The sequence below is a fragment of the Macrobrachium nipponense genome, chromosome 8 (assembly GCF_015104395.2).
Source record: "Macrobrachium nipponense isolate FS-2020 chromosome 8, ASM1510439v2, whole genome shotgun sequence".
Classification (NCBI taxonomy): Eukaryota; Metazoa; Arthropoda; class Malacostraca; order Decapoda; family Palaemonidae; genus Macrobrachium; species Macrobrachium nipponense.
The window spans coordinates 72,882,393-72,904,536 of NC_087203.1; the positions used below are offsets into that span (position 1 = coordinate 72,882,393).

The 22,144-nt window shown below is 37.3% G+C and overlaps 1 protein-coding gene across 2 annotated transcripts in view; it reads right to left on the reverse strand.

Moving 5' to 3' along the window:
• The window catches only part of LOC135222847 (telomerase Cajal body protein 1-like), a 57,776-nt gene that overhangs the window by 28,770 nt on the left and 6,862 nt on the right, over positions 1-22,144 (reverse strand). For both annotated transcript variants that reach the window (XM_064261180.1, XM_064261179.1), the window contains exons 2-6: positions 3,347-3,829; positions 3,035-3,129; positions 1,471-1,597; positions 662-748; positions 293-429 (exon numbers count right to left, since the gene is read on the reverse strand). In XM_064261180.1, the coding sequence (XP_064117250.1) occupies positions 293-429; positions 662-748; positions 1,471-1,597; positions 3,035-3,129; positions 3,347-3,807 (907 nt within the window). In that variant the 5' untranslated portion in view covers positions 3,808-3,829. The remainder of the gene's footprint in view (positions 1-292; positions 430-661; positions 749-1,470; positions 1,598-3,034; positions 3,130-3,346; positions 3,830-22,144) is intronic.

Here is a 22,144-nt window from a genome sequence, read left to right on the forward strand (position 1 = left end):
CTGCCTGTACATATATAATTTTGTTATTTTTCAGAGTCTGGCTTTAAAATGAGACCTAAACCAGCATTTGATCATCAAAATTATACTGTACGTACAACAAGTAATAAAATTATCTCTGCACAGAATATGTAGTATGTTTTACTATAGATGAGTACTATTGAGTCTCCAAAAGTTTTACTATAACTGTATACATAATAAAATATGAAATAGTACCAGTTTTTATCTTACAGTTGTACAATAAAATGATTGAGGATATAAACTCTCAGCAAGACATTTAAAATCTATACTCTACCTCTTGCATCAATTTTAACAAATTCTCTGCCAGGTCGAGATACTTGAAATATCCTGATGGCTTTATTAAAACCACAAAAGAGCTCCGAGCCATCTAAATTGAAAGCAATGCTGTAAGCCGCAACAAGCTGATCAAGGCTGTAAAGGAAGAGATGATCCAGATAGAGAACCAATACAAACTAACAGTGATACTGCCTTTAGTAACTATAATAATTAAATATTGCAGTTATAAGATAGGGTACTGAATACAGTTTCTGAACTCAGAGAATATATTGAAGTCTCACAGAAGAAATTGGTGGGAAAACAATATGTGTTCATATTTCAACTATAACAACAACATAAAAGTAAAAAGTGGATTTAGGCAACTTACTGATCGTATGGTAGATAACTACATATCAGCTTGCCATGCCAAGCATCCCACAGGTGGACTGGACATCCACGGCAAGTTACTGCAAAACTTGATAAGATCAAAAAATTTTTGAACACTATGGTCCTTAAGTACAAACCTATTATTAAATATTGATGTATTATTGGCAGTCTAGGCAAAGTGGCAGTGTAAATCCGAAACTAGCATAGCACTACATAGCCATCTGGTAGGTAATACCCTGGTAGTGGTAGCCCTATACCTTGCAAGAGACAACTTTCTTTTTTTCCTTGTTTACAAACCAAATGACATTTTCCAATAGCAGCTGTTTGGAAATGGGCAGTGAATAAAATAATTATAAAATTATTTGCACCTAAGACTGTATTTATGAAATTAACAAATATTTTAAAAATCAGGGTTTATGCAAATTTCAAACTTTGTTTTTTTATGGCAGATTGCTATTTCAGAGGAAGGTGTAATTAATAAGAACATCTTAACATATGTAAAACTCTTCCATTATTGAATGTTATAGCATTCCTGTACATCTACAATTGACATAATGCTGCACACTATAAAATTAAAATATCCTATGGATTACCGCAAATTATATCAGTTCACTTATGAATGCCATAGGATGACAGGAAAACAGTCACTTTGTTAATGACACATTACCAACTAATGATGAGCACATGAAATAATATACTATGTAACAGAGCTGAAGAACTAAAAAAATTACTGCTTCAGTCATACAAGGCATTCATTGCTATTCTTTAACCATTAAACAAAAAAATCCTTGCACATCTATATATACTTACCAACATGACTGTGCATCACTCGAATGCATTGCTGGATACCAGGTATAATCATAAATACACTCTCCCTCTTTCATGGTTAAAGCAGGGTTGATGTGTTTTGAAGACTCCTCAAAAAACCAGCTCTCATCTGAAGTATTAAAATGAACTTGAAAGTTCTGCTTTATATTAATCTTTTAAACTAGAGCAGCTATGTAGTATACCTCATATCATAATTACGGGATGGCTTGAGTCTTTCCGCAATGTTCAAAAGTAAGTCTTATTTAAAAAAATATTCAATTACCTCATTTGGCCATGAAGTAGATATGCATCCGTCTGCCCAACCCCTCCTACAACCCCCAAAATTACTGTAGTATTCCTTCATGATATAACTAAGTTATAAATGCCACCTACTGAGTCAAAGAGCCAAACCTGCCCATTCACTCTGAAGCTCCCAGGCCCCACTGTTACCCATTCCCACTCCTACCAGACCCTTCACATGTGTGGCAAGATGAAATAGATAACGGATCTATAGTTGTGCGAAGCAAAACAATGGCTACAAATTTACTGCTAGTAAAGGCTGAAGTAACAAAATAGAAGGCTCTGAACTCCATACATGTAATGTACAAATGTAAGAAACGGCAGAATAAGTAAAATGAGAGAGATATGACTAGAAAGCCCGGTTTCCATGATAAGGCTATTCAACTGTGTCAAAAATCTTTATGACTGGTAGCAACTGGAATTTACTATGGTCTTAGTTTTGATGACAAACTGAAATTTATGGCTTTTCCACACCAACAGGGAATATATGCAAGCACATAAACATAATACTGATCCTTCTTCCACCTTGTTGTTGGTGTAGCTAATGAGAAATCTAAATCAAACCAATAAAGAAGCCTTTTGACTCATATCCTATCTTAAATAAAAACAAAAATATTGATAGATTGTTTGTTTGTATATATGGTGTTTTTACATTGCATGGAACCAGTGGTTATTCAGCAACAGGACCAATGGCTTTAGGTGACTTCCGAACCACGTCAAGAGTGAACTTCTATCACCAGATATACACATCTCTCACACCTCAATGGAATGCCCAAGAATCGAACTCACGGCCACCGAGGTAGCAGGTCAAGACCATACCGATCACACCAGAGGCGCTTAATCGTTTGAAAGAGTCAAAACTATGTAGTACATCAAAATCCTTGATAAATGTAGCATCATTTAAGTAATCATTTAACCTGTTATTAGATTTTTCCAAAATGTTTATACTGATCTGCTATATGTAATTACTGTATAAACATGATGTGCAAACAGAAATACAGTATTGAAAACTGAGCAACAAAACTTTTTTTTAACTTATACAAAGATATGAAATTATACCAGAAAATTAAACATCAAGATATTTCTTACTTCATATGAATATCTTCATAGCCTACATAGCTATATTCTAAACAAAGATCATACATTTTTATTAAATGTGACCCATATTTTCATTACATATGGATTTAAAAAGTTTTGAATGATCTGTAAAAATAATTCAGTTCATCCACAATGAATAACAAATAAAATTTCAACACTAGTGTACTACCTTGAATATCACCACATGATACCCGTGATGGGAGGTTGAATATCCGAAGCATTTTGTCATTGCTTCCAACAAGTAAGCAAGAACCATCTGGAGACCTGCCAAAACAAACATACTGTCATTACTTTTTTCTTAATTTTAAGGAACAAGTTAGTATTTGCACACCTATTAAAACATAATGCATTGATATCATATGAACAAACTAAAATCATTAGTTAGATAGACTGGTATTTTCAAGTCTGAATACTAAATGAAATTATGGGCATACTCAAATTTCTGCACTACTAAAAAACATTAAATATACCATACACTTACCATTTGCAACCTTTAGTGAAGTTATCCTCAGATGACTGGAATTCTTTTTCAAAATTAAGAGCCAACAGTGGAGCAAATATCTCTTTCGGAGCATTAGGTGATTCACTGTCTACACAAGTTAATTTAGAGTTTTTATGACCGTCAACCTTAGGTCTTGGTGCAATGTTAGGTGATTCATTATCAACAGAAATAGATTCAGAGTTTTTATGACAGTTAGTCTGAGGACTTGATGTACACACTGTGGAGGGAATACCATTTTCCTGTTCCATCTGTTCTACACTTTGTAACATACAGTTTTGCACGGAGGTTTCTGATTTACCACTACCCTCTGAGACAGAAGGATTTATATAAGCTTCTTGAAAATCACCATGACCGTTAACACTTGAAGATGCATCTAAAAGCGCCAACAAAGCAGCTTTTTTTGCAGTTAAAGCTGGATCTTCTTGCTCGTCCTGTTCCATGATGATTAAACCAGTTTCTGGGCTGAAAAATCAAGTTTACTATAAACCCAAATCCCCACCAGTTAACAAAGAAGGCTAGTATAAACTTATGCAAAACTTGTTGTGTTTACAACAATTATACATCTTGTAAACAATATCAAGGTAGCTTTTCCAAAACCAAGATCATACTGAAAACTTAATTTTCTTATTTGCCGTTACATGCACCTATTAAATCCCTAACAAATATATTATCAAACATGATTATAACAACTAACATAAAAAGTCATAATTCTCAATTTTCTAATATTCTTTTTTTGATACATTATCCATAGAATCCTTAGAATCTAAGTCTAAGAATATAATACCAAAACTCTTAATTGAAAAAAACACAAATAGGAGAACAAATACATTTAAGAAATTGAATGAGCACTGGTAAGGCTGGGAAGGAAGTGGCTGCCATGTGAGTGACAAATTGTTCTCATCCCGAAAAGACACCATATTGGATTTAAAAACTGCCTTGAACACATACCTATTTTACGAAGACTTCACATGCTTACTTTAGTTCGTATGGCAGCTTCATATGGTAAAACACCTCTGTGTGACCATTGATCCAATGAAAGACCACTTTTTCACTCACTATTTAATTGGTGAAACAACAATACAATTGAATATTTAAGCATACCATTCAAAAGATTGAAGCTTTATCAACAAAGTGAGATAAATGAAACTGCCAAACAAAGTAAAATAAGCATGTGGAGTCTTCATAAAATATGTGTTCAAGGCAGTTTTTAAATCCAATATGGCGTGGTATGGTTGTGAGTCTATTCAGTTCTACACTAGCAACCACATCCTTCCCAGCCTTCCCAGCACCCATTTGAATCATATTTACGTACATATGTAACGTTTATTGATCTTACTCAAGATTGTACAATGGAACCTCTACATACGAAAGTTCCTAAGTACAAAAAATCCAGGTTACAAAGGCAAAGACGAAGATTTTTTTGCTTCTGTGTACGAAAATAATTCAGGTTGCAATAGGGTGTATGTACTGTAAACCGAGATTCTCCCGGGCCAGCGAGAACAATTTTAAAACTTAATTACTTATATATATATGTATATACGTTATTAGCCATGGGTCTCAAGAATGTTGCTGAAGTTCACGGAAAGAAGAGGATGCTTTCTATGAAGACGAACATGGAGATAATCAAGAAGTGTTAATGTGTTTCGTAAAGTTAAGTGTTCATGTTTTCTGCCATTTGTCCTCCTCCTTTGTCGCCACTTTCGGACATCGCCTCACTCGAAAGGTAAGGTTCCACATTTTACTACATACGTACGTACATGTATTAGGGCTTGTGCCTTGTATGATAAGGCGCCCTATGAGGTAATGTTAGACTAGCGATAATCTATACGCTAAGTCGGTTGGTATTGCACTTCCATCTTCAACGGAGTGTCTGGGGTTTTGTATGATCACTTACGAAGTCGGTATTATCTTTACGACGATGTGTTAAACTCATGGTTCGGTGAGGTTCTTGTAGAAAACACTAAGTATAAAAATAGATATATTCTTGAAGTTTTACATGCTGAAGATCAGATATGATTGTACAAGTCTTCTATGACGATAGCTTGATCGCTTCTGCCAATGATGATGGCTAATCCTATTCCTCTACATGATAAAGCTTAGGTAAAGAGGTACTGGTCTTCTAATGACGATAGCTAACTCCTCTTCTCCTTGTCTACCATCTCTGTTACAAGTTATGAAGGAACAGACAGTAGTTCGAACATATGAACATACATACAATGACATAGTTTCATACGAACACACAATCAAAATGGGACACGCCCTACAGATCACGTAGCGGTAGTTGTCTCAAGCAGGAGCTTGGACTGTTTCAAAACAAATGAATGACCACAGATGACGGCATGTCAACTTAGCCTACATACTTATGTATAACGTCATCATCGTTAGCGTCTCTAGTCTGATCACATTCCTGCAAGCAAATCTGGTTGACCTCTTAGTTTTTTAGACTTTTATATATATGGACTAACATTCCCATAGTTTTTTATTATGTAAACACTTACATCAGCTCGGTCAGCTACAAAACCACTACTGAATATTACTCAAACTTGATTTTGCATTTGACTTATAGGAGTGTGATACAGACACTATGGAATATATCATATATATATATAATAAGTAAATAAAAATTCATGGTGTACATGAATTGATTCAAGTAATAAAATATAAAACAATGATATTGGTAAATAATAGTGATCACGTGATCATAATGATTACAGTTTTTCACTTCATCTCTTTAAGATACTTATGCTACAGAAAATACTAATGTACTCTGATAATTGCATAGAATGAAGATTAACATGATAAAAATCATATTTTAACTGATAAAAAATTTCATATATGAATTGATAAAATTATTAATGTTTATGCTGATTGATTCGTTGATTTTTATGCTAAATGTTATATATCTGATCATTAATTCATATACTAACTCATAAATAACTGCAGATATTGGTAAGAAAAAAGGTAACGGATTGATTATAGGCTACCTGATTTGTTTATACATTGGTATATGGATTCATATAATTATGATTTAATATATGTGCACTTTAAATAGATTCCTATTGCGTACACGCAAAGATATATTTAGATTCTGTTATTTATGATCATTTATATAAGAGATTCCTATTGCGTACACGCAAAGATATATTCAGATTCTGTTATTTATGATCAATTATATATATAGGATACATGACCGAGGTTATTCTACTTCACATTTAACTAGCTTTCGAACCACTTTTCGTCCATTACACAGTTACAGAAAACCACCTATAGCCACTGAAACGGCCTTTTCAATGGTTAAAACAAGGGGAAAATTTGCCTGGGCGGGTCCAACGTTGCCTTTTTCATTTTTGCGCTCATACTTATTCTCTGCATCCTAAGCTACACGATTGACGTTTCGCGATGGAAAAAAAAAAAAATCATCCCCAGCCGACGAGTCCTTCGCCAGCAAAGTAGAGTTGAATATCCTTCGGGTCGTAATTGTCGGAAGTATGTACCCTTTTGTAGTCGAATTCCGACAGCCGCTGGAGCGTTCCGCATGAAAACGAGATTAACGACGAGATACGGTGTCAGTCGAAGAAGTCCATGAAATTCCTTTCACATTGTAGGCGGTGTTACTTGACTGTAGTCGTCCGCTGCGACGAACGATTTTTTGAAGTTGCGATGTGAAACTCTCGTACTGCAGGATACTGTAACCAGGTTCCATTAATCAGCCTGCAAGTGAAATTATACTTGTCACAAGGGCAAAGTAAATTCAGACGACATCCAAATACAGGGGAGGGAAGAGAGCCATTTAGACCAGACTTAACCCACATGAATTCGCTGATATTTTGGAATTCAAAAGAGTCCGCTGTACAAACTTTTTATCCATGGCATAACAATGAGTGAACCTATCCAGGTCTATGATGACGTCGTAAAAAATATCCATAATTATAAAAAATAAATAGATATCAATACGAATCTCAAAGAAAATTCGATATTACTGGTAGTAAGTTACTAGACAAAGAAGTGGAAAACGGCGCTAATTGTAAGATTGCCAGGCAACATAAGAGTCAAAGAGAAGATTAATCATGATTCTATGTGCCCTAACAAAAGTTTCATATTCAATTTTCTCGTGCGCATCCTCTGAGGTTAACTTTTAAAACAGTATTAATAGTAGTAGATGCAACGAAAAACCCACTATGTAACTAATTTCTATATAAACTTTGGGTTTTTCAAGAAAATGTGACCATTTTACCCATGAATGTTTTACTTGAATTGGTAATAGGCTAATGTTGCAACCATAAAGTAAATTATTCATAGTTACATAATCAATTTGATACTTCTAAATGTCTATGAGGTTCAGAAAAAAAAATTAATTCATTTTGTTGTTATAGAAATTCTATTTGCTTATATTGTTCATAATTTTAAAAATGATTACAAGTCCTTAACTAATTGCATTACACACACGGATAAGAATATGTTATGTGGCCTGTCATGTGACCTATGAACCACATGTGAAGTTCATGAACTAAGGCATCCTTTCTCCAGTCAATCTGCTTTTGCAAGCAGAGACGACACACAGATGAAGCCTGTGTAAGCAGATTATTGAGGTTAAAAGGAACAAATGCTGATACGGCAATGATGACGTCGTCCCTTGGCAGGAGATTGCTCTCAGCCAGCTAAGAGTTACGTTACTTGCTATAATAAATACGACTTTAGGATAAATTTTTTTGTTTTTTAATACTCAACCCACATGAGAAGAATGTCTGAAAAAAAAACAGTACCAAAATTGAACAATATATTAGTTTCATGTGGAAAACTGCATAATTGTAATCATGTTAAATTAAATATTCCTTATTCAAACTAATGAAAAAAGGTTTCCATACAAATTTCTATATATTATTAGCCCTGTATAAGATTCATATAGGATTATTTCATAGATAACATTTTCACTTCTAGACTTCCTGACTTTAAAATCTCTTTTATATTTTATTTTATTTATTTTATTTATTTATTATTATTTTATTTATTTTTTTTTTTTTTTTTTTTTTTTTTTTTTTTTTTTTTATTTTTTTTTTTTTTTTTTTTTTTTTTTCTCATGACTACGAATATAAATCCCCGGACAGACAATAGTCAGTAGGTTTTGATATGTGAACTTTTAGCTTATTTGTCATTACTAAGCGTTAAGTTAGAGTTCAAATCTTTACGCTATATATTTGGATATTTAATGGTTACGTTTTGCTTATTGATATTATCGTGATTCCTATTATATTTGTAACCCTTCCGACTTCTTAAGGGTGTATTATATTGACTCCACTTGTATACAATTGATTTATTTTTTTATATCTATTTATTTATATATTTTGTTAATATATATTTGATAAATTAATGGTTGGCTTGAAAAGTGGAAAGTGTTCTAGGCGTACGTATAAGGCTACTTGCGGCATCAATTCTAATAGATACAAGATATAAATGATAACGTATTTAAAACCGTGAGAACCGCTATAATCCAGTTCGGATCCAACATCACGAGTTGTAACTCATAAGACATTGACACTTCCTATTTAATTATCCGTTATTCTACCAAAACGATTGACTCTGGGTGATAAAATATATTATTGGTTTTCTTAATGGAAAGGAATTCACACACGAGTTTAAGGAGATTATTATTGATTTACACCACCCGAGTCAGATTATCATGTGTGAATTCCATGTTTACTGATTTAGCACTCATAAATATGTGCTTTTTATATCTGTAAGCATTGTAGGCCAGAAAACAGTGATTTGGCTTTCTGTGAAAAATGGAGGGAACCCTGGATGACGGAATGCAACCAGTTTATGACGATTGGTATGAGAAAGATTATTACTACTACCTGGTCGTTAGTCATCTGCTGTGTCTTCGGGTTTTCCTCGTCACAGACCTACATATAATATTACATTTGATTACATTATTTTTTGATACACATACTTTAAATGTACTTTTGCTTTAGGGTGCTGCTCGAAGTGTTTATTGTTTTGCCTAGCCACTGACCATGTTTTCGTTCGAAGTGTTATTATTTTGCTTATTGCTGCTGACTCTTGCTTTGTTCAGTTTGAACAGTTCTGCGCTCCGACCCAGATATTCAATGCTCGCGATCTCTGGTTTAAGGAATTTTCTTGTTTAGATACGGTTTTAACAATAGGCACGGATATTTCTATATTGGTTTAGTCTAATTAATGGTTCTTTGCAGTATGGTGCGGGATTTGCGGGATGATAAGCGTCAGCTATGATAATGCTTTCCCAGGTAGATATCTTATCTTGGCTCCAAAGACCTGAATGATCATTTGTCACCGAGTTCCTTTGGACTGTGATTAAAGCCTTTGAAAAACTCGGTAAAGGACTCATGTTCTGGTAAGGACTTTATCAGGATAGCCATAGATATGAACTTAAAATGTACAGTGAGTTAAAGATACTAGCCCTTCCTGCCTATTACTGCATATTTACTTTCAGAGGGCTTTAGTTTACGTGAATAAAAAGCTGTAGGAAAGAACTGTTTATCATATTACTGAAGTACTACCCTCTTACCCTTGGTCTGAGGGCGTCTGTTGCAATAAAAAAAAATTCCTTATTTAAATCAGGGATTTTTTAAGTTAGGTAAGCTGCATTTTCCGCTTTTAAGATATCGAACGCCTGTTGATGCTTTTCAGACCATAATAAATCTACGTTCTTCTCGTAAGATCTGTTAAAGGAGCTGTCATGATTGAAGAGTTACATATTTACATACGATGTAATACCCACTACAGCGCAAAAGTGCTGTATCTCCCCCTTTTACGTTAATAAGTACCACGGAAAGTTATGAATAGCCGACACCTTACCATGGACCACTTTTAAGACCTTGACCGAGACACATAAAACCTAGATAAAACATGTTCGGTTTTAAAAAAAACTCACATTTAGATAATTTTACTCTGAGATTATTTGTCTTTGTCTCTGTAGCACTAGCTCTACTTTATGTGAATGTACTTCCTAAGGTATTAGAAAAGATTACAAGATCATCCATATAGGCATGTAGGTTATCCCCTAAAAGTCTCCAAACACTATATTGTAATTGGGGCGCAACGTAAGCCGGAGGCATACGTTTAGTAAAAATTGATAATGTCCCCTGAGTGTGCTGAAAAACGGAGTATGAGGTACAATCACTTAGGTTAATGGTATCTGGTAAAAGCTTTTAAGTAAGTCCAAGTGGTGAAAAAAAAATTTATTCTAACCTAACAGAGATAAGATGTCGTCGGTATATCGCACTGGAAACTATCGGAAGTCGTTTCCTTGTTTAAGCGACAGAAATCTACGCAGATACGCCAAGTCCGATCTTTATGGCATGACGTTCTGAGGGAAAAATTATATGGGCTATTTGATTTCCTAATGACTCCTATTACTAACATATTTCAACTTCGTCATTTATTCTTTATTTTGAAATTTCATTGGGGTTTCTACACGAAGGTACGTATATAGCTTTATGTTTGTCCTTAGACCGTTATTTTGTTTTCAATGACATCCGTTTTTCTCCCAGAGATCACTCGCTAGTGGGAGAAACTTCCTGGTATTCAGGTTGTGAAAGATAAAAAAAAATTTCTGCTGAATTCACCTCTGCTTGAATGACTTTACGGATATTACTTTAGATAGATTATCAGAGAGATTCATCCCACGACTGGTTGGGCGTGATTAAAAATTAGCAACAATAAAAAATGCGATATTTATAACAATTCTGTATCCACGATATGTATACTTTTAGGGCTTTGTTCGCGGAAACTCGTTATATTTCAGAGTGTCGGGAAGGATTAAAATTTCATTTCCCAGCAAAGTCTTTTACACGCACTAAGGCATTCGAGGGTGCATGCTTCTCGAGATTTTGCGTGCAAAGTACGACTGTGGTTGTGGAGAAGAATTCTGTGGGGTCATTTGAACAATGTACGATTTATGAGACAAAATTGTATTGTTCCTTATATAAGTTATTATTTGATTAACTGTCCTCATTTTTGTTCAAACGGATATTTTAATATGTTTGAAGGTTTATAGGTATTTTCCTTGATAAACACGCCTTATTTTTGCAGGATGTAAGATAATATTTTGTATATACCCCTAGATGAATCTTACAATTACACTAGATACAGATCAATGTTTTTTTATAAACTACCGTATATACTCGAGTAATGTGCGATCTCGCATATCATGCGAACCCCAAATTAAAATTTTTCACCAATAAACAGTGGTTTTGTCATGTATCTCATGTATCATGCGAGTTCCTTTTCCGAGAGCGTCAGTTCATAATTGGTTGGTGGTTTGCATGCTAATGGCCAAGTCATTCAGATGTGTGCTGACTGCTAGTCAAGTTACGGTAATTTTCTTACTAATCTCGAGAATTTAATAGAAAATCTCAAGATTAAAAAAGAATCCCAAGATAATAAAATAATTGCTAAAAATAACACGCCTTTGAGTCGTAAATCAAATTCTCTTCTCTCTCTATCTCTCTCTCATCTCTCTCTCATCTCTCTCTCTCATCTCTCTCATCTCTCTCTCTCAGGAATAAATACTGTAATTTGAGTCTTTCACCAACGGGTATCAGTAAACGTGTAGACATTGTGTGCGTGTTTTAAAAAAATGTGCAGTACACACATTCCGATGTTTCGGTTTTGGAATTTTTCAGATTTCGGAAATGTGAGGTCAGATGCATAATCAAAACAAACATCACTACTGCAGCAAAAACATTTTTTGCCTTTATGTTTTCATTATTGTTATTTATTAATTACAGTTTATGTAAATAATATTAATATAATACTGTAAATGAATGTGCGATAACTAAGATCACCTATAACAAAATAGTGGGACGATTATATATCATGTTCACTAATAGCTATTATTTTCAAAACAAACATTCCGTAAAACGCAAAAAAATATAGTACATGACAATCAAAATATAATAAATGTTTTGCCAGTTCAACTTGTGAATTTTAACAATAAGTATGACTATATAATATTTATTTTTCACCATATCGATTCTTGAAGTGAAGAGTCGTAAAATTTTGAGGATGGTCCGGGAAAAGGATTTGGTGCTTCGTGATTACGTATCGCTACAACACCATGTGGTATTTTCATACCACTATATTGATGACGCATCGCTACGACACTGGTATTTTTCATACCACTACACATTAAAGTTAAAATGATATTTATATTATTGTTTTCACGAAGAAATAATTATATAAAGAAAATTATTGCAGTAATTTTTGCCGTCAGCAGTCAGAAAATCACGAACATGGTAACGTTTCAAAACTAGTGCCATCCACGGCATATGTCTATAAATAGAACAGAAGCAGAGGGCATTCATTGGATAACAGATCTCCATGGCTACCAACCAACCAAACCAATCAGGTGTTAGTTATACTACTCTGTGAAATTTCTTAGAATGAACGTTTTACGAACACGCGAAGCTAACGATGATGTGTGTGTTTGGCATACAATACGCAGTTTTAGTTTTGTTAATAGTGTAAGTATTTTACTGATTACATGAAGAATAGAATGATTCCTTCTCATTACTTTGCCAATGCAAAAATGGTTTGAAGATTCTTCCGCAAAAAGAAAAGATTTTAAAAAAATTTCTTTAGAAGATGATACCTATTTACTAACGCGGTTGACATAGCTTCAAAACAAAATTCAGCTCTTTTAATCTCTGGAAAAATGTTAATCTTTCTTGTCTGCTGTCACAACTTTTATATCCCCTGCGACTAACAACAACTGTTTTGGTTCTCCCACGTTGTTTGATCGCATATCCTGCCAAATTTATAACAACAACAGAGATAAAACCATTTCCCCAATACAGATATCAAATATTATCTTTTCTGTTATGCAGAATTCTAGATAAATTACGTAATTTCACGATTGATAAAGTTTTTTTTTGTTTTTTATGTAATAACAAGAAACGGAGTCAGATTTTTCTATACCATGGCATCTCATTTTGGTGCTGTTGCGAATATTTCAACCAGTTCCACGTGCCTTTAAATCCATACTGACTGTACAGTCTGGAGGCAGTTCTCTTACACATATCTTGATTTCTTAATATCGTAGGTATAGAATAAATTGGTGAGCAAGGAAATATGAAAATAAAGCATAACAGAGTAAGTTTGACGACGTGAGAAAATAAACAATCGTATACAAACAGATTCTCTCTCTCTCTCTCTCTCTCTCTCTCTCTCTCTCTCTCTCTGAAACAAAATAATAAGATAAGAAACAATGGACTGAATATTGCTTGAATGCGATATGGCAAAGTTTTGGCCTGACTGAAGTGTGGAGTGACTTTGACGACCTACAAAGTTATTCCATGGTATCTCACAGCCATGGATAGACATCAACTTCACAGCCGAGAAAGGGCAATCGTATACAAAATAATTAGGTATGGAAAATGCGAAATGCGGGCCTATGTTGTCCATAAAAAAAAGCTCTCGCTTGGACAGCTGAGGATTTAGGAGAGAGAGAGAGAGAGAGAGCAGGGCGCCGAATAGGAAGGAGATTAAAGTACCTGGGAATGAAAAACCCCTTATAATCTTATAATTATAGCCTCGGGGTTTGTCTCAAGGAACATCAAAGGTCTGTCAAACACGGGCAGTTCTTGCTATTGTAAAATTAGCATAAGGGCAGATCTTTAAAAGCCACGCCAGAGAGCTCGCCCACGGTGGCAAGACTATACCGTTCCATATGAAGATGAAATGATCAAAGATCTGGAAGATGACGAATAGACTGCCTTGATGGCGAAGAATTCAGAGCAGTATTTGATGGTACGGACACGGAGAGCGACTTTGAAGGATTTTTAGTTTATTAATTTTATGCATTTTTTTTTACTTTAATAAATTCACTTGACTGCGTATCCTAAAATAAAAAATAATAGTTCAAGTAACAAATGTTTTTTTTACCGAGTAAAACAAAAAAGTAAAATTCCTTCGGTATTGTGCCTTAATCAAACTGATTTGGAAAATTATAGATGGTTAGACTAGAATTAGTTAAAACATGCTGTATAAACCAAAATAATGCAAATGGCGCGACGATCGCCTCTTTTGTATTTTAAATACAATAGTAATATGAGAAATGCATACAATATCACTGGATATAGTGAAGTACAAGTAAAGGCATGAACTTTTTAAAAGATCTATACTGTTTTCCTAGTAGTAACTATCGCATTCTGCCGATTTGGGAAAGCATAGAAGGTACGCTAATTTTATACCGCGTGTTATGATGCGACCCCCTTTAAAATTAGCTTCAAAAATTAGGTTTCAAAAGTCGCATGAATATGCGAGTATATACGGTTATAGAGGTATCTGTAAACGCTCGCTTATCCGGACTTCTCATTAGGGAAGTTCGAACAACAGACGGTGAGTCCGTAAAATACTGGTAATTAATTGTACTAAAGGAATAATAAGATATTCTAATTGTACGGCGCGTACAGTCGGGCTTAATCCACCACTACTCTATAATAACTTATGTATTAAAAAAAAACGAAAACCTGCTCTGATTACTTTATACGGTCGTCGTGTGATGCATAGGGAAATTCCTTTTTAATTTTAAAAAGGTATTTGGGATGTATGATCCAACATCGCTTTTTCCCCACTCTGCTAGAGTCGCTTATTGTGGTGTTTGAATTTCTTTTTGCTTTGAACACTTCCGGCAGTTTTTTGACTGACCTTGACCGCTTGACTAGGTGACACAGTCACCGAGTTTGCTTGTTTGAATTCTGAACGGGCTACTGTTTCTATTCTTTTTGTAATAATTAGGATCCTTCTCTTTATTACCATCGACAACATATTGTGTGTTTTTAGCATTATGTTGCTGGTTACGTATAAAGCAATGAATGACGAACTATTAGGAACTGAGCGATTACTAATAAGACAAGTTATCACTACGCATTCCATATTAACTGTTTGTACTTCATTCTTTGCTAAAATTTGAAATAGTGAGGGATCCTGGTGTCAGCGCATTTAGCCTGATGAAAGTTTTTTACAGACATGTTATTCCTTGCAATCCAGCCATATTTTTAAAGTTGAGTTGAGTCATTGAGGTTCGATATTTTATATAACAAATCAAAAAACTCAAGGCTAAAACTGCGATCGGACTTTGCAAAGGCGAGCATTTATTGTCATGACCCGAAATAGTGTTACCTCTAATTTATATAGATTTGTACGGGTGTTCCACTTGTTTTTGTGTGTTTTCTAATCAACTACGGTGCTTAACGACCCTATCCATGCATCTGTATAAATACAGACGTCCACTGCGTAAACGCATATTCACTGTTTAATATGATTTGTTACGTAAGGGATTAATAATCACCCAAAATGATAAAATTAACATAGTATATGATTATGATATTTCAGTAGAACTTCTGGAAACAGACACTCAAAGATAAAAAACTCGCAGTAGCGAAATCTCAATGATGTAGATAATTTCTGTAAAAAAAGTAAGATTAAGAACGTCTCGTAACTTCAGCCACAGGAATAACGAAATTCGACCTGCAAAGGAAACACTCAAAGTTACTCCCAAATGAATAAAAAATTGTACTTAGCTGCTTTTGTGGGAAGTCACGGTGTTCCGATAACGACACACGGCCTGGTCCTCCTTCTCTATTTAGCGGATGACCTGGTTTGGCTTCAGTTTCCCCCCAGTGCGCGTTGTTTCGATGATTCGAGCCCTTGAAAGATCCGATGCTGCAGACGCGTTCGGTTTGTTTCTTGCAGTGCCGGAAACGCTCACTAACGATGTTTTCTGAATGATTCTAATGAGAGACGAAGCTTGCGTTGTCGTAGGAAAAAGACACGTCGGTTTTGTTTCTTGAAGTTATTCACTAAACAATGATACTAAGTTGCTTGAAGAATCTGTTGCTTTCGTCGTCGTGAAGAGTTCTTATTGTTTTCTGAAGTCGCTCACTAACGATGATACTATGTTGCTTGAAGAATCTGCTGCTTCCGTCGTCGTTGACTTCTTATGATACATGATTTATTATTCTGGTTTTTCTTCGTAGGACGTTGTAGAGTTCTTCTGGTACGCTGGCCACCAAATATTAGGGCTTGTGCCTTGTATGATAAGGCGCCCTATGAGGTAATGTTAGACTAGCGATAATCTATACGCTAAGTCGGTTGGTATTGCACTTCCATCTTCAACGGAGTGTCCTGGGGTTTTGTAGATCACTTACGAAGTCGGTATTATCTTTACGACGATGTGTTAAACTCATGGTTCGGTGAGTTCTTGTAGAAAACACTAAGTATAAAAATAGATATATTCTTGAAGTTTTACATGCTGAAGATCAGATATGATTGTACAAGTCTTCTATGACGATAGCTTGATCGCTTCTGCCAATGATGATGGCTAATCCTATTCCTCTACATGATAAAGCTAGGTAAAGAGGTACAGGTCTTCTAATGACGATAGTCTAACTCTTCTCCTTGTTTACCATCTCTGTTACAAGTTATGAAGGAACAGACAGTAGTTCGAACATATGAACATGCATACAATGACATAGTTTCATACGAACACACAATCAAATGAGACACGCTACAGATCACGTAGGCGGTAGTTGTCTCAAGCAGGGAGCTTGGACTGTTTCAAAACAAATGAATGACCACAGATGACGGCATGTCAACTTAGCCTACATACTTATTGTATACGTCATCTTTAGCGTCTCTAGTCTGATCACATTCCTGCAAGCAATCTGGTTGACCTCTTTAGTTTTAGACTTTTATATATATGGACTAACATTCCATATTTTTATTATGTAAACACTTACACATGCACGTACGTGTACGTACAGTATTCCTTGTACCCTGTACACTAATACACTTTATTTACAGATACAGTCACGGTTAGGTTAGGTGTTGAATGATCCAAATTGTTTGTATTTCATTGTTTACTGGTCAATTTAGCTTCATTATAAAATTTACTGTGGTGTTTTTGTAGGGCTTGGAATAAATTAGGCAATTTACAGTGGTCCCCCCGTATTCTCGGGGGATGCGTACCAGACCCCCCCGTGAATAGTTAGAATCCGCGAATGTTTGGAACCCCTATAAAAATGCTAAAAACAGACCTATTTTGTAAGTTACAACTCAAGTAAAACCCACTAAAAATTTTCCTACATGGTTTTTTTAATAGTTTTATCACAAAAAGTGCATTTTATGATGAAATTCATAAAAAAAAAAACCAGGAATTTTGTGGATATTATCATAGAAAATACCGCGAATGCGTGAATTTTCCGCGAATAATGCGGGAGGGAAACGTTCCGAGAGAAATCGCGAATGTGTGAGTCCGCGAATCTGGAGAACGCGAATACGGGGGGTCCACTGTACATGTAAAAACATAGTTCTAGATACGAAAAAATCAGGTTACAAAGGCCGCTTCGGAACGGATTAATTTCGTAACCTGAGGCTCTACTTTAGTGTTAATCAGCACAATAAAACATTTTGTTGCCTACCTATACTAGCGAAAGTGTGAGACGTCTTAATCCTGGGGTCATGTTTTGACTGAAATGCATTTTCACCTTGTAATCGGTGGTTTTATCCTTACTGCCATCACAACTGAAACTCCAAAGTGCTTATGTGATTGTAATTATACACACTTTGTTCTTAATTCACTCCAAATTCCACTTGAAATATGATATTGTTAAACTACAATAAAGTTTTTGTACATACTACCTGGCAGATATATACTTAGCTATAGTCTCCGACGTTCCGACAGAATTTCAAATCTCGCGGCACACGCGACAGGTAGGTCAGGTGGTGGCTACCTTACCCGCCGCTGGGTGGCGGGAGTTATGAACCGCCAATCTATCTCTCCAGCCAGATTTTTTCTCTTTCACCTGTCTCCTGAGGGAGGCTGGGTGGGTCCATTAGACGTATATATCTGCCAGGTAAGTATGTACAAAACTTTATTGTAGTTTAACAATATCATTTTTGTACATGAACTTCCCTGCCAGATATACTTAGCTGATTGGCCACCCTTGGTGGAGGGTAAGAGACAGCTAAAGTAATAAGGAGAGATAAGAAACAACTGATGTTGTAGGATATAAATAACAACTTGGTCTTACCTGTTCAGGCAGAAGACTTCATTGATATTATCTCTGAGTCTGCGTTGCCTGGAGAGCTACAGCTAGGACGTGACCTGATGCTGAAAGACTCTCGGATCTACCACTGGGATATGTGATCCCTGTGTGTAGAATCCAAGTCGGATCCTGTTAAAGGGAGTTCGTCCCTATCTTAACAGGTCCTAACCACTACTACTGCAAAGGAGCCCACACTCATCAGACCACCTAACCAAACTACTAAAGATTAGTATTACGACCTAAAGAGATGCCTTCATGCATCCTCTTTAAGGCAACCAACAACAACAAATACAAGGGGGAAAAAATTTATACTACTAAACAGGATGAGTTCCAGCTCCCTGCCCCAGCACTGAATCCGCAGATACGTACGGGCCCAAGGCGAAGCATTTTTTCGTAATTGATTCTCACATCACGTAAGTAGTGGTTTCGCGAACACTGACTGACATCTCCAGAAGTTGTCTCCATCAGATTTCGCACGGACATATTCTTGTTGAAAGCAAGAGAAGTTGCTATGGCTCTTACTTCGTGTGCTTTCACTTTAAGAAGCCTAAGATGTTCTTCTCTGCAGATCCGTGTGCTTCTTTGATGAGGCTTCTCAAGAAGAGGACAATGCGTTCTTCGAAACAATGGACGAGTAGGCTCTTTTACTGAACACCACAGTACCTCTCGGTTGGCTTTCAGTTGCTCTTTCTTCTAAGGTAGTATTTCACCATTCTCACTGGGCAAAGAGTTCTCTCGGTTTCTTCTCCTACCAAAGAAGATAACCCACGAATCTCGAAGTTCTTGGGCCATGGACTTGATGGGTTCTCATTCTTTGCAAGAAAACCAGGAAGGAAAGAGCAAATGAGAGAGTCCTCCTAAAACCCACAGTTACCATCAATCGCCTGAAGCTCACTCACTTCTTGGCGGAAGCTAGAGCCATCAAAAAACAGAGTCTTGCCTGGTAAGGTCTCTGAATGAGGCTGAATTAGGGGTTCAAACCTAGAGGACCCAAGGAATTGAAGGACTACATCCAAATTCCCAGCTAGGTGTCTTAGGATACTGCATTTTCGTTGTATTAAACGACCTAATAAGGTCCTGTAGGTCCTTATCTTCCGATAAGTTGAGGCCCCTGTGCCTGAAGACATTCGCCAAACATACTACGATAGCCTTTAACTCGTCGAAACGACTAAGCCACATTCTTGTCTTAAGAATAAAAAGAAGTCTGCGATTTGATTCACAAGAGGTACTGGAAGAGGAAACGTTATTCCTCTTGCACCATCTTCTGAAGAACATCCCACTTCGATTGGTACAACTCGTAATGTGGAAGACCTTTCTCGCTCTAGCGATGCCTTAGCAGCTGCTGACAAAAGAAAAGCCTTTCGCTCTGACCAGTTTCTGGCACCGTCCTTGAAGCCAGTCAGACTGAGAGCGGGGAGGTTTTGTGGTACCTGTCGCAGTGGGGCTGTCTGAGTAGATCGCTCCTTAGAGGAAGCGGATCTTGGAAAATCCATAGCCATTCCAGCACCTCTGTGAAACCAATCTTGTGCTGGCCAAAAGGGAGCTATCAAAGTCATCCTCGCGGAATCTGACTCTGCGAACTTTTTTAAAGTCAAACCCCAAGAATCTTGAAGGGGGAAACGCGTATACATCGAGTCCTTTCCAATCGAGTAGGAGGGCGTCTATCCCTATTGCTCCTGGATCCGAGATGGGGGAGAGCAATACAGATCCAGTCTTCTTTTGTTCTTGCAGTTGCAAAACAGGTCTAAGAGAGGCCTGCCCCCAACAACTTCCAAAGGCTCTGGCAAACATCTTGGTGCAGAGTCCACTCTGTGGGAAGGACCTGATCTTTCCTGCTGAGGAGATCTGCCCTTACATTCCTTTCTCCCTGTACGAATTCTGGTGAGAAGTTTTATCCCCTTTCTTCTGTCCACAGAAGAAGATCTCTTGCTGTTTTCGTACAGAGAGAAGGAATGCGTCCCCCCCTGTTTCCTGATGTATGCCAGAGCCGTGGTGTTGTCCGAGTTTATTTGCACAACTGCTCCTGTCACATCTGACTCGAACTCCTTCAGAGCAAGCCACACGGCTATTAGTTCTTTCCTGTTGATGTGCCAGGAAGACTGGTCCCCCATCCAGGTTCCTGACACCTCCTTGGTTCCCAGAGTCGCCCCCCAACCTGTTTCCGACGCATCGGAGAACAACACCAGGCTGGGTTTCTGGGATTGAAGAGGCAGTCCCTGCGAGAAACTTGTCGGGATCCGCCCACACCATGCTAACTCCTTCTTGATTTGAAGAGTAATTGACAGGGAGAACTTCAAATCCTGAGAAGGACGACTCCAATTCCGATGAAGAAAGAATTGGAGCGGTCTCAGGTGCAACCTTCCTAGGAAACAAATTGCTCCAGTGAGGAGAGCGTCCCCAGCAGACTCATCCACTCCCTCACTGTGCATACTTCTTTCCCTAGAAGGTTGTTACTTTTTCGAGTCCCCTCCCCGTGGGCTATCCTCCTGTGACGGAAAAGCCCGAAAACAAAAATCAGAGAGTTCATCTGGATCCCCAGATAAACGCACTCTTGAGCGGGAATCAGACTTGACTTCTGCAGATTGACCAGAAGTCCTAAGGAATAAGTCAAAATCCAGGGTTTTCTTCAAGTCCTTCAGACAACGATCTCTGGAATTGGCCCTTATAAGCCAATCGTCGAGATAGAGCGAAATCCTCACCCTTCCAGGTGAAGCCATTGTGCCACATTCCTCATGATGGCCGTAAAGACTTGGGGGGCCGTGGAGAGGCCAAAACACAGGGCCCTGAAATTGGAAGATTCTTCCCCCCATCATGAATCTTAGAAACTTCCTCGAGGAAGGATGGATTGGTACGTGGAAGTAAGCGTCCTGTAAGTCCAAGGACACCATCCAGTCCCCTGGACGGAGTGCTGCTAACACCGAGGCAGTGGTCTCCATCGTGAACTTCTTCTTTTCGACGAAGAAGTTCAGGGCGCTTACATCCAACACCGGTCTCCATCCTCCTGAGGATTTTGGAACTAGGAAACAGGCGGTTGATAAAAGACTGCCGAAAGATGATCTGCCACTAGTTCGATCGCCTCCTTTTCCAGCATCTGGTCTACCGCTAGTCGGAGGGCTTGATTCATGATGGTTTCCATGTATCTGGCCGTCAACTCCCTCGGGGTATTCGTCAAGGGAAGGCCTCGAAAAGAACGGGATTGAATAGCCCTTCCTCAAAATAGACAGGGTCCAGGCATCTGCGTCTTTCCGGGCCCAGACTTCTGCAAACTGTAAAAGCCTGGCGCCTACAGTTGTCTGAAGGACTTGAGTCTTACTTGGGAGGTTTGATTGACTTCGTAAAAAGTCCTCCCTCTTCTGTTTGGTTTCCGACCTCTGAACGAAGAGGATCTAGAGGTAGATGCCCTCGAAAGGGTTCCTGAGAGGTCGGCTTAGCTTTCTTTGTCTTAGTCTGAAGGTAGGGCGCGGCTTCTTGCAGACTGTGCTAGAAGGTCCTGCGTAGCTTTGGCAGAGAGAGCCTTCGAAATGTCTTGACCAGGTGTTTAGGAAACAGCTGTGTAGAGAGCGGGGCAAAAAGCAAAGACGATCCTCTGAGCATGTGAGACGATTTTGTTAAAAATGAGCAAAATACTGATCTTTTCTTCAAGACCCCTGCTCCAAAACAGTGAAGCTATTTCGCTGGCCCCATCTCT